This window comes from Arachis ipaensis, chromosome B07 (assembly GCF_000816755.2).
Source record: "Arachis ipaensis cultivar K30076 chromosome B07, Araip1.1, whole genome shotgun sequence".
Classification (NCBI taxonomy): Eukaryota; Viridiplantae; Streptophyta; class Magnoliopsida; order Fabales; family Fabaceae; genus Arachis; species Arachis ipaensis.
Genome location: NC_029791.2, coordinates 29394728 through 29408524, shown reverse-complemented (window position 1 = coordinate 29408524; position 13797 = coordinate 29394728). Strand labels below are relative to the sequence as shown.

The 13797-nt window shown below is 35.7% G+C and overlaps 1 protein-coding gene across 1 annotated transcript; it reads right to left on the bottom strand.

The window, feature by feature from the left end:
- On the bottom strand, positions 10419–12663 carry LOC107609679 (60S ribosomal protein L9). The gene is made up of 3 exons (XM_016311693.2): positions 12133–12663; positions 11026–11148; positions 10419–10924 (listed from the first exon to the last, which is right to left on the bottom strand). Exons 1-3 carry the CDS (start codon positions 12502–12504, stop codon positions 10838–10840), a joined length of 582 nt encoding a protein of 193 aa, XP_016167179.1. The 5' UTR covers positions 12505–12663; the 3' UTR covers positions 10419–10837.

Sequence of the window (13797 nt, the reverse complement as noted above, 5' to 3'; positions counted from 1 at the left end):
GCTCGACCTGTGAAGCAAACCCCTCGTCGTTTTGCTCCGGAAATTAATCAAAAGATTAAAGAGGAAATAGAACGGTTAATAAAAGCGAGGTTCATTCGAACTGCACGCTATGTCGAATGGGTTTCGAATATTGTGCCTGTGATGAAGAAAAATGAAAAGATGAGAGTATGCATTGATTTTCGAGATTTGAACAATGCTACCCCAAAAGATGAGTATTTTATGCCAATTGCAGATATGCTGATTGACTCTGCAGCAGGAAACAAAATTTTAAGTTTTATAGATGGTTATTCAGAATATAACCAAATCTTCATTGCAGAAGATGACGTGTCCAAAACTGCATTTCGTTGTCCTGGAGTGTTAAGCACTTATGAGTAGGTAGTTATGCCCTTTGGTTTGAAAAATGCTGGTGCAAATTATCAGCGGGCAATGAATGCTATATTCCACGAGTATATTGGGAGATTTATGGAGGTTTATATCGATGACGTTATGGTCATGTCGATTTCGGTGAATCAACACATTGATCACCTAAAGAAAGCATTTGTTACCATGAGAAAGAAGGGACTAAAAATGAATCCTCTGAAATGTGCTTTTGGTGTATCAGCTAGGAACTTTCTAGGTTTTATTGTTCATAAAAAAGGAATTGCAATCAATAAAAATAAGGCCGCTACAATATTAGCGTTGTCTGCACCTATATCGAAAAAAGAAGTACAATTCTTCCTAGGAAAGGTGAATTATCTTAGAAGGTTCATTTCGAATCTTTCTGACCGAACTCGAGTGTTTGCACCTTTAGTGAAACTAAAGAATGAATCACAGTTCGAATGGACAAATGAACACCAATTGGCATTTGATTCGATTAAGGCTTATTTATCTAAGGCTCCGATTATGGCGAATGTTCGTCTACATGAGCCCTTAAAATTATACATTACAGCATCTATGAACACAATTGGGTGTAAGTTGGCCCAGGATGATGAGAAGGGGCACTAACGGGCAGTTTATTACCTTAGTCGAGTGTTAACTGATATCGAGACAAGGTATTCCCCGATAGAAAAATTGTGTTTGTCTTTGTACTATACTTGTATGAAGTTAAAATGCTTTATGGTTGCTAAGTCAGTAAAAGTTATAGCACAAACTGATCTCATCAAGTATATGTTAAGTTTTCCAATGTTACGAGGTCGTTTAGGGAAATGGATGCTTGCATTAACGGAGTTTGATTTACAGTATGTCCCGGCCAGAGCTATAAAAGGTCAGGTCATTGCAGATTTTCTTGTTGATAATTCGAATAATCTAAATGGCCAGGGGGCAAATGTAATCGATATAGCAGGCGATTGTTGGAAGTTATATTTTGATGGATCGAAGCACAAAGATGGTGCAGGGGTTGGAATTCTTATTATCTCACCAAAGGGGATTCCATCAAAATTTTTATTTGAGTTAAAATATCCTTGCTCGAATAATGTGGCAGAATACGAAACTTTGGTTTTGGTTCTCGAAATATTAATTAGTAAAGGGGCTTTGGAAGTCCAAATACTATGCGATTCTCAATTGGTTTTAAAGTAGTTATCGAAGGAGTTTAAATGCAATAATGAGAAGTTGTAAAAGTATTTAACAACTGCTTGGGAGTTGTTAACCTTTTTTTGAAAAGTTTCTTTGTTTCACATACCAAGGATTCATAATGAAATTGCTAATGAATTAGCCCAAATTGCTTCGAGATATAAAATCGGCCTAGCAACTTTAAGAAAGTTGGCTAGTATCCATCAAATATTAGTGCCTGTAGATGAAAGAGAGGTTTTGTGTATGGGTGAATGGGAAGATAATGATTGGAGAAAGCCTATTGCTGAGTATTTAAAGAATCCTAGCATTCCAGTTGAGAGGAAGATAAAATTGCAAGCAATAAATTTTGTCTTGATAGCTGATGAATTGTATAAAAAAGGAATCGATAGAAGTTTGTTGAGATGTTTAGGCCAAGATGATAAAAATATTGCCTTGGGTGAAGTCCATGAAGGGATATGTGGTGCCCATCAGGCTGGAAAGAAAATGAAATGGGTGTTATATCGCAATTATGTGTATTGGCCGACTATGATCAAAGATTGTATTGAATATGCAAAGGCATGTCAAGAGTGTCAAAAGCATGGTTCGATACAATAGATCCCAACATTTGAGTTGCATTCGATCATAAAACCATGGCCATTTAGAGGTTGGGCTTTAGATCTAATTGGTTTGATTCACCCTCCTTCATCGAAACATCATAAATTTATCTTGGTTGCAATTGATTATTTCACAAAGTGGGTTGAAGCAGTTCCTCTAATAGAAGTTGGTCAAAATGAAATAATTGACTTTATTAAGGAACATATAATCCATCGATTTGGGATTCCTCAAACATTGAGTACTGATCAAGGAACTATGTTTACTGGTCAGAGAATTAAAAATTTTGCAGTTTCGAGAAATATTAATATGGTTACTTCAACCCCTTATTATGCACAGGCTAATGGGCAAGTGGAAGCAGCGAATAAAATTTTGATAAGTTTGATTAAGAAACAAATCAGAAATAGACCTCGAACTTGGCATGAAACATTGAGTCAAGTGCTATGGGCTTATCGAAATTCACCAAGAGGGTCAACAGGTATGTCACCTTATAAATTGGTGTATGGTCATGATGTTGTGCTTCCATTGGAAATTAATTTGAATACTTTAAGAGTGTCAAGGTAGAACGATTTGCCAGTCGATGATTACTGGAATGCAATGTTTGATGAATTGAATGAATTAGATTCAGAACGAATATTGGCGCTTGAGAACATGATTCGACAAAAAGAGAGTGTTGCTCGAAATTATAATTGTCAAATAAAAGAAAAATGTTTCAGTATAGGTGAGTTGGTTTTGAAAGTTATTTTGCCAATGGAAAAGAAATCGAGAGTGCTTGGCAAATGGTCTCATACCTGGGAAGGCCCTTTCCAAGTGATAGGATTGTATTCGGAAAATGCATATCGAATCAAGGATATTGAATCAGGAAATATAACCACCTCGATTAACGGGAAATACTTAAAGCAATATCATTGTTTGTTAAATCAAAGTCAAAATGCATAAGTTCAAAAGAAAGGGAAACCATTACAAATACTGAAATTTAAAGGGAAGAAGTATGAGGTGCCATGAGTTTTGCCAAGTCTGAGCGTAGCTTCATCCTTTCGTGGTCCAGAGCTGAAAGTGCCTCAGCATGCTTGAATTTTTTGAATATGACCTTGTCAAGTTGTCTCTCATATTCTTCTTATTTGGTCTCAATCAAAACAATTTCTTGAATGAGTTGTTGTTGTTCTTGCTGGGTAGTAGTCAGAGGTATGGCTATATCAGCTTGTCTCTTGCGTATTTTGGCAAGTTTTTCATTGATCTGGGCCAATTTTGTTTCAAGTTTTATTTTTTCCTTGTCATAAAAAGCTTGAATAGAAATAGAATGAAAGATTCTCAGACCAAATTCTTCACGGGAAGTTTTGATTGGTTGAAGGGCTGCAGCACAACCTTCTACTTCAGTTTTGATTTTAGCTTCCTCGTTCTTGATTTCTTGGAGTTTGTTTTAAAAAACTACGCTGTTGTTGGCAAGATGTTTGAATTGTTGGACTATGGCAGAATGTGGAGTGGAAGCTGGGAGTTTGAAGGCAGAGTTCTAGAGATCAAAGAAAAGCTTATTGAGGGCAGTATCATTAACCTAGTCAGCAGGTGAATGGTCCAAGAGTCTGAGGAGGAGTGATAGAAGCTGTTCTTGAGCATCAACATTTAGCTCAGATGGAGGACCCGATGCAGAAGGACCAAAAAATACAGGGGCAGGAATTGGTACTTCATTTTCTTGGATAGCTTGATTCAGAATGGAAACCAGGTTGGCTAGTGTGGCACTTTTAGGTGTGGTAGAAACACCCAAATTTCTAGATCTCACCAGGGGGAGTTTGAAATTCAGCCTGCTAGGGAGAACCGGAGGGCCTTTGGAGAGTTTCTAAGACTCTAGATCGAGGCAAATCTGAATTGGTAGTTTCAGCAACTCGAGAGACAGAGTCAGAGTCTGGGGCCACTTGATTTTCAGCTGAAAGGGCAGCCTGGTTGGTTGGAGAGGTTGGTCCAAGGATTTGAGTATGTGTTGGAGAATATTGTGTAGGGTCTTTTGTCAAATCAACCACTTGTGTTCCAGGTGGAGGTGGAAAAGCAACCTGTAGTGGTTCAACAGACTCTGTAGCTTGGATTGAATCATGAGATGTGGAATGTCCCAGATCATGATGTGGTTGTAAGAGTGGCTGATCAGGTACCACAGGAGATGTGATTGAGTGAGCAGCAGTAGTAGGCTGATATGAAAGGTACACAGTTATAAGTTACGATTTATTCTAACTCAAATGAAATATGTGTAGAAATGATAACGTTACCAGAATGAGTCTTGACTTTCGAATTAATTGAGGACTAGGATCTGAATCAGCTGTATCCTCTGATTGAGAGGAAGCAGCAAGGATGTTCCAGGTGGATTGCTCACTTCCATCAAAGTTCTCACTTGACAGTTGCAACCGTAACTGATGGAAAAATCGAAATCAAGAGTTGTTAAGTAAATGTGATTTTCAGAATATTTCAATCTAAAGTGCATGGGTATGTGTAGAAATAGTTACCCTTCTGGAAGTCCTAGTGGGAGTCCTTCGACTTTTATGTTGTGGTTGTCGTGAGGAGGATGTGGTGTCAACTTTTCTTTTTTTAGATTTTTTGAGAGAACCTTCAGCAGCAGGGGCTATTCGAATGGCAGATTGCTGGATTTTCTCTAAAGTACGACTGTACCTAGAGTAGTAAGTAGTCCACCATTCGAAACAAGACTTGGTGATATATGAGCTGCGATCATAAACGAGGAAATTGAAATGCTCCCTTTATTGTTGATTTTTTTAAGAGGTAGAAATCAAGTTCACTTTGAGAAGTCAGAGTGATGTGGCAAAATGGTTTGTTGTTTCGAGGAAGAGGGGTTGGAACGGCCTGTGAGAAACCCAGTTGCCTGGCTGTGAAATGAGGGGCATATAGGGTTATCTTGAACTTTTTTTTTGTGTTGGGGCAACCCTGTCAGAATTACTTGAACGACCAGAAAATTTGTCCAGTTTCGATTAGCCAGTTCATTTTCCTCAGCATCATGTGGAAAAAGCAAGCGATCGAGCCATGCAAGACCACAATTTCGACACAAAAAGGGGGCAAAATTGAGGTTTTCATTATAAAAGTCTTTACAAGAATGGAATAGAGAAAAGACAGCCCAAAATCGGTCTTCATCCGATTGTGTATTTGGGAAATTTGGTTTGTAATCAGCCAACCGAAAGCCTTCGATGTGTTGTTTATCGGTAGCACCACCTCTAGGCTTTGTCATATACTTCTCGAAAATGGCATTAAGCCATAGTTGGAGAAGCCAGAGAAGGCCACATGTACTTATCAGATAATTGTTTTGGAGACAATTTACAAATTGACCAACCTCTTCATAAATATGCCCTAGAAAAAGCTTGGCCAAATTAAGATTATTTCCTTCATGAAGCAGAGCAGCCAAAGAAAGAAAAAACTTTGACATTTGGACACTTCGGGAGTAGAAAATAATTGTATTTAGCCAATAAAACAGAAAGGCCACATGTTCATCATCTGTAACAGCAGTTCCCTCCTTACCCATGTGATGAGTAATAAATTCACTATAGGAATTGGTAGAGGCAATGTTGTATTGGTGTTTGGGTTGCATATCAGAAGTGCAGTCTGAAGAATTGATTGGGAGCCCTGTAATAGCGGCTACATCCAAAAGAGACATACCAATCATTCCACAAGGGAGGTGGAAATTGTTGGTTGTCCTGTTCTAAAAACAGATTACAGCCCCAATCATCCAAGGAAGTGTTGAAGGTGAGAAGTGGAAAAGCCTTAGGATTTCCTGAATCCCCAGAGCCCCCAAGCAGTGCTCTTTGTAGGGGAAAGGAGTTGAAGCCAGGCCGTGAAGTCGGTCCCTCAAGGGTTAATCTTTGGATTATTCCTGAAAGGTTTCTGATTGATGAAAAAAGAGATGTCAAGAGCTTGGTTGATCAATAAATCCTCTCCCTGAGCACTGGGGAAGAAAGGTAGCTTCTTGTTTGCCCTTTCTAGGGTTTCGACAGGCCCAAGGAAACAATGAACATCTTCACCCACTGTAAAAGGGATCAGGATTCTGTTATCGTTGACTTGGTTTAATACATGAAGAGCTGGTGGAGCCGGTTGTTCTACTGCGAGGCCTTTGCCCTTATCTTGGGCAGCAACATGAGATGAAGAAGCGGCCATTGTAGAATAAAGAAGAAGGAAGTTTGAAAGGTTAAGGGTTACGCAAGAAAGAGGCGAGAGGAATTCAGGAAATAAGGGTTTGAGAAAAATTGAACAAAGGCGGAAGTGTCGAATTTAAAGAAATGTTACTGTAGTCGTTGTTGCAGAAGGAATGCAAAAAGAGGTAACTTTGCGAAGAAGGCGAAGTGGTGGAAAGAGAAAGCGTAGGTCTCGAGAAACGTGTCGAGTGGGTCAGTATTAATGGGAAGTTAAATGGTAATTATTGCTGACTCAAGAATTTGAAGTTTGAATTTGGATTAAGTGTTTTATCTTCCAAAAATGATTTCGAAGACAAACACATTAATCCAAGGGGGCAATTTGTTAATCGAAAAATATTCTCGATTAGGACGAGTTAATTCGAAGTATTGAAGAAATAATGAGAAGAGAAGTAGATGTCGAAAAAGGTACACGTGCAGGCATTGGTTGGAGGTACTTGACACAGACTTGATTTCAAACACCTTATTAAATCGAACGGGTTTAGGCGAACAAGTATTCGAAATGAGTAATCGAATAGTTGTTCGAATAGCAGATCGAGCAGTTACGTAAGTGGAGAAGTTAAAGGCTTTTACCACGTGAGGAATTGATGGGTAACGTTTATTGGCAAAAGAGCGGGAACGGTTACCTGGGAGTGCGCATATAAGACAGCGTTATGTAATTAATAATCGATTATAGAAGTAGACTATAAATACTAGAAAGTTTTAGGGAATAATGGTTCGAACTTCGCTTCAGAAATTACTCACGCACACTCACATCCCCAGAGATTTTCTAAGTCTGCTTTGAGTCAATTATCTGTAGGGTTCCTTCCACATGTCTTTATCTTTTCAATTTAACTTTCTGTAAACTTTACCTTTTCAAAAAAATTTATGTTTCAAGCAATGATTTAACTTTCGAATGTAATTTACATTTCAGTACCTTTAATTTTCATGTCAAAAGCCCTTTGACCCAGTTGAAGGTATCTTTACTGCTTTCTTTTAATTTCAACGCAATCTTCTTGATTTCAGTCAATTTACCTTTTCGAATTAATTGTTTTAAATTTCTTCCGTCCTTTTACAAATTTTCATTTACTTTTTATTTCAATACCTGTATAATCGAAAACACTTTGATGCACTTATAGAAAACTGGTACCTGCAAAAGAGGAGTTGGTTTCGCTCCTAAACCATTAGAATCGAACCACCATCGATTTACTAAAAATCGACAAAACACATTGCAAATTATAAAACCAAACCAATCAAAACCCAGGATGGTTTTTGCCGGTTGGTTAGTTTAGTGTATCCTGAGGAGTTGTTTAATATAAACAAAACCTGATAGTTCAAAGACAAAACAATACTCGCTCTTACGTTAGAAATTGTTAACGAGGTCAACAATCATATCATGAAATACTTATATGAAGAGGAGAAAACATATTTTAGCTTAAATTCTTTGTGTCGAGGAAGGTAACATGGAATCAAAATTAAATGTAATCACTCCCAATATTCTAAATGGTATCAATTTTTTCGGATTATCACTTTACCATTAACACTAAATGTTAGTTAGCCTCCTAATTATAGCAATTAGTTAGTTAGAAGAATAAGTAAGTTCGGAGTTTGTTACATATAATCAGGCAAATAAGTAAGGGATGAAACTTATTTTCACATAATAAAATTTTTCCGCAATTGAATCTCACAGATTCAACCATGGTGCAGAACACCAACTCTTTAACACTAAAAGGAGGATGGTATTCCTGTCATGCTATTAAGAAACATTGATCAATCAAATGTTCTATACAATGGAACGAGATTATAGGTACGTAGGTTAGGTAATTATATTGTTGAATCCATTATATTAACAAAGAAAAAAAGCAGGCTAGGTAGCTGTAATTCCACGCATGAACATGATTCCCAATAACTAAACTTCAGTTAGGTTTTAAAGGAGACCATTTTTATTAGTGGTTTCATTTGCTATGACTATTATATGTTGAACTCTATTTACCAAAATCTGTTTTTACATATGGGCAATCAAAGATGATGGTTAAGATTATTAATTGAAGGATTACTCTTCAATGTCAATAGATTCAACTATCAAGGTCGTGTGCAGGGAAGTCTTCGAAAACCTTGGTTCATTATATACAAGTCCTTGTTTCATGTAAAAATTTAGCACGAAAACGTAGTGTTTCTCGAAATCAATTAAATTAATTCGTATGCATATGCAGGCTTTTTAATTTTCCATAAATTTCTATGCCGTGAATGGATTGATACATAGCAAGCTTTCACACTTATCCTTTTCCTTTTCTAAGAAGGAACACGATACCAATAAAAATATATCTAACATATCTTATCATAGTATTAGTTAGAATTTTTATTATTTATTTGAACATTAGTATTTTTTCATTTTAAAGTCTTTATTAATTTTAAAATTAAAATTTCAAATTTTATTTAATTTGATTTTATAATTTGTATTTAAATTGTAATTTATTATTAATTAAAAATATTAAAACTAAAACATAAATTTTAAAATTTAAAATTTAAATTTTAGTTTTATTTAGTTTGTGTTACGGAACTTACCTAGAACCGGACGGTGGTTGGACTTGTTTGTGAGGCCCAAGCATAGGAGGAGTGTGGTCTCCGACTTGGTTTACGTCTGGGAGCCGCCTCTGAGTTGTGTATGTGAAAGAATGGGGGATGGTACCTGCAAAGACACTCCGATGCCTAAGTCAGCATGGGGTTAAGCAGGTTTAGAATGTATTGGAACTTCTGAGATACCTGAGAAGTGTCAGTGTATTTATAGTGGTGAACCCATAACCACCGTTGGTGTAGTTCCGTTATTTATGGTGGATAACCGTCCCTTTATCTTAGGGAGGTTGAGATATGGCTACAAGAAGTGGGTAGAGAGATTTTAGGGGCAGTTACTCATTTGAATGAGTGTTTATCTGCCAGCTAATCTTCGTCCCGACTTCTTTAGAGCAAGTCGTGGTAGGGACCGACTTCGTAGGGCGAAGGTCGGTATAGGACGAGGCTCAATCCTTTGGATTGGGCTTTTCGTTTGGACCCGGGCTTTATCATTGGGCCAGGGTATGAACAGATTGTATTTTAAATGTGCATTCAATTTTTAAAAAATTCTAAATTTATTGGATGAATTTATTTTAATATTTTTTTAATATTATAATAAAAAGATAAATAAAAGATAATTTTTTTAGATAACTATGTTTTTTTTTAAGTCTTGGCTTGAAGAGATTAAAGATCAGTGTGTGCTAGTGTCATTGAGTTTAGGAAATTAGTTTTTGTTTATAATATTAATTGGCTTGTTTTTTATGATGATTGGTTTTTTGTGATATCTGTTTGGGCCCAAATTTCACAAAAAAAGGAGTGAAACTGCTTAAAATTACCGTATCATTAGCATAATCACCGCTCCCTAAGTTTGGACTCGTGCAGTCAACATTTTTATTCAACCCACTACGTGTCGCTTGATTACAGGCTAACTTAGGATAGCCACGCTAGTCACCCATCCTAACTAGTCACCACAGACAGCACCTATATATATATATATTCAAGATGATGAATTAAAATATGTTTGTTTTAACGAATAATAATCTATACTATTTCTAAATTTATTTCAAAAATATACCTCCAAAATATGTTTGATACATGGACACAATAATTCAACAGTGTGGTATTTGAAATGTGTCATAATTCAACAGTGTCTGTAACTTATAGTTTTTAATTGAATGGTTCTATTACTCTCTTTGTTGTATCCTTTTGCGTATTATATAGCAAATAATTTTTCTTATAAACCGATTATATGTCGCATTTCATTTTAAGATCATAATAAACCATCTTCAACCTAACTCCCGAGTCTAATTACACGAATCAAATATATAAGCTGTTCGAAATTATTATTATCCTTTAATCATAATTGGTTTTCATTCGCATCAGCATACCCGTGCAATCAATAGTAAAAAAAAATATATAATAATTTGGTGAACAACAATGAAAAAAGAAGAAATGGTTTGATTTCCTCGTAAAGATATCTAACGATATGTCCCTTTTACTATCAACATCAATGTTGAAAATGCATAAAACATGCAACAACGAACGATAAACAATAAATCAAACATAACAATCATCTGCCACAAAGCAAAAGGGGTTATCACTACTCGGCTGTTGCCACATGGTGCGCGTCTCTTAAATATATAAAGGGCCATCATCCAACACTTGCATTTCTCCGAAAAAGAATAGAGAACTTTAGAGAGAGGCCCTTTGACTTCGTTTATATAGTATGCAAACCAGCTAAATCATTATTTATCTGACTGAAGGCCAGAGACATTGAGAATTTGTCAATTTGAGATAATGAGATCAGGTAGGGTGAACGAGGATCCAAAATTTGAAAAGTGAAAAATTAGACCATTGGTGAGCTAAATAGAAAGTAAATTTTAAGAGGATAATCCAAAAGGATATCCCTGTAAACTACCAAAAAAGGGTAAGTCCTAAATAATATGGAAAAATGAGAAGCAAAAATAATATCAAAATTCCTCTTTGCCCACAATTTACTGCTCATCAAGAATTGTCCCCTTCTCGCTAACATAGATACCATCAAGGAACTTCCGAATATCTTTGTTTTTGACATGGCATTTCTGTTGTAAACCATAAAACACAAGGGGAAAAAACAGAATTACAATCTAAGCAAGGGCAAAAGATGAACAAAGTTAGGAGTCAGAGGGAAAGAACTGAATACCTGGTTAATGAGGGCACAAGAGCGCGAAACAAGCTCAATGTCATTACCATCCACGATCAACTCATCCTTGACCTTTTCAGATCGAACAACAGAAACTCCCTCAAGCATGTCCACTTTCCTCACCTGAGAGTATGGCAACCAAAGACATTTCACTTTAATAACATCATAGCATATCCATTGCAAGATGCCTAGCTTTCTTCAACAGTACTACATAAAACAGCATTACCCAAAACATGTAATACCATTACTGACACTTGTGACCATGACGTATAACAGAATAGCAGAATACACAGAATGCTGAAGAATAAACCAAAAAATGAAAAGACACCAACTTCAACGATAGTGTCAAAAGCATATCAGCAAGTGAAAATTTTTTGAAAGCAGCCCCTGCCTTTGCCGGGGAAAGAGGGAAAGCATCACTAGAACTAATAAGCAATGTATAGTATAGTAATAGTAATATTGCTCCATTGAAAAGTAGTAGGACTTGGCTAATGAGAGAGTGACATTTTGGTTAACATTTGAATAAAATTTAACCAATTCAAAAACAAACACTCCACCAGCAACTTGTTCATTGATTTAAAAACCTTTTAACACATTTGCAAAAGCAATTCACATACATACATTTCTTCACAACAAACAATACATGTTCATGCTTAATAATAATAAATCAAAAGCTTTGATTACAAACAAGTATCTAATATTCTCAAAATTCATCCAAAGGCTTATTTCATAGAACGAAGACCTATCACAATTGATTAACCAACGAAAGTATCAAATAGACCCTGAAATTTCTGTATACCACAGTATCTTAAACCATGATCAAACATGGCAGTGTCATATGCAGAGGGTAATCCAAATTCAAGGCTATCAGCACCTATTATTTAATTATTTGTAGTTAAAAATCAGTCGCAAGTCTCACTAACTCAAGTTTCTAAATTTTTGAAAAATTAAATCAAATGCATTGAATAAAAAAAATGCACGACTTTACAAAACGACATTCATTCTGATATTCGGTGCTCTTAATGCTATCAATAAAATTTATAACTAACATAAATTATACTAACCGCAGGGGAAAAATCCACGTTTTAAGAAAGAAAAGAAACGAACCTTCTTCTCGCCAAGGAAGTTGCGGATCTCGATGGAGGTGTTGTTACTAGCGATGCTAGCATTGATCGGAAAGTGAGCATAGACGAACCTCATCTTGTAACGATAGCCCTTGGTGACGCCGGTGATGAGATTCTCGACGTGGCTGAGGGCGGTTCTGATGGCTGCGGAGGTCTTCCGTGAGCCAAACCAGGCGTCGATCTTGAGCTTCTTGTTTCCATTCTCGTCCTTGATGAGCTGGAAATCAAGGTTGAGGTGCTTGAAATCGCGCACAAGCTTGCCACGTGGACCTTCCACCTCGATCACTTTGGCGTGGACCTTGATGCTCACCCCGTCGGGAATGTTCATCGTTTCCGATGACAAAATCGTCTTCATTGTTTCTCTCCGTAGAGCGTAGGAGGGGGTTAGGGTTACTGTTACGGTTAGGGTTTATAAAACCCTAATTTAGAGATGGTTGCTTATATATGAGGAACAGGAAGGGGAAGAGAAAGAGAGAGGGAAGGTCTGAGAGCAGAAGGACGAGGCTATTGGGCTGTTTAGTAGTCGGGCTTCAACTTCTTGTGACAAGTTTAATTATCCTTTTTAAAAATCACAAAAGAAACACAAGAATTCAAAAAACAATGGATAGACCAAATTGGGTTGGTCTGGTCTGTTGTGGTTATTAGTTTATTAGTTTTTTTAAATAAGTGTCTAGAGTTCAATTTTTTTTATGTATATTGTAATTATTGATTAATGATAAATTTTTAAATAAAATTTAAATTTATAACTAATTAGAGTGTGTTTGGCAAATACGTTCAAAGAGAAAAAGCACGTTTAATCTTTTTGAAGTTTCAATTTTTTGTTTGGCTAATTTTTTATTTGGCAAAAGCAGAAGTGATTTTGTATTCAAAACCACGTTTACAAGGGGACTGGATCCTCTCTGGTGAAAAAAAAAACTAGATGGTGTCAATTGTGATCTCTCATCCTTTATTATTCTCTCTCATATTTAATTTTGGTCCCACTTATAAAGTTAATGGTGAGAGATCACACTTCATTTCCTCAAGTGTTAAAAAAACTGGAGAGAATCCATTTTTCATTTACAAGAAGTAACAATTTCTTGCTTCTGCGTTTCACTAACGGGCTTTTAGCCATTTACACTAAACATCTATTTTTCCTTTACCAATTTTATCTTCTAGACATGTTATTGTATTATTTATTAAATTTTTATTATTTCTCTTTATATGAGTTTTTTTTATTATTTATTATTTTTATTTTTTTGTTAATTTTTAATTAATTTTTTTATATGTTATTTTTATTTTAATAAATAAATATTAATTTTATTATAAAATTAATTAATAAGATTATTCAAATATCTAAATTAAAATGATAGGATAATATAAAAAAATTATTTAAGTTAATTTCTATTTTAGTAACTTTTCATTTAAAAGTGATTTTAAATAGTGTAATCCAAACAATATTTATTTTACTATAATCCATTTTAATATAAAGATTGCCAACCATAAATCACTTCAATACAAACTTACTTTTCATCAAAATCAAGTTTGTAAAATCAATTGCCAATAAGTTATAGCTCAAATGGCATAGTCTCCCTGTACTCAATTAAGAGGTTGTGAGTTCGAGTCTCCTATCTTTAGTAAAAAAAAAAGTTTGTAAAATTAATTTTATTCA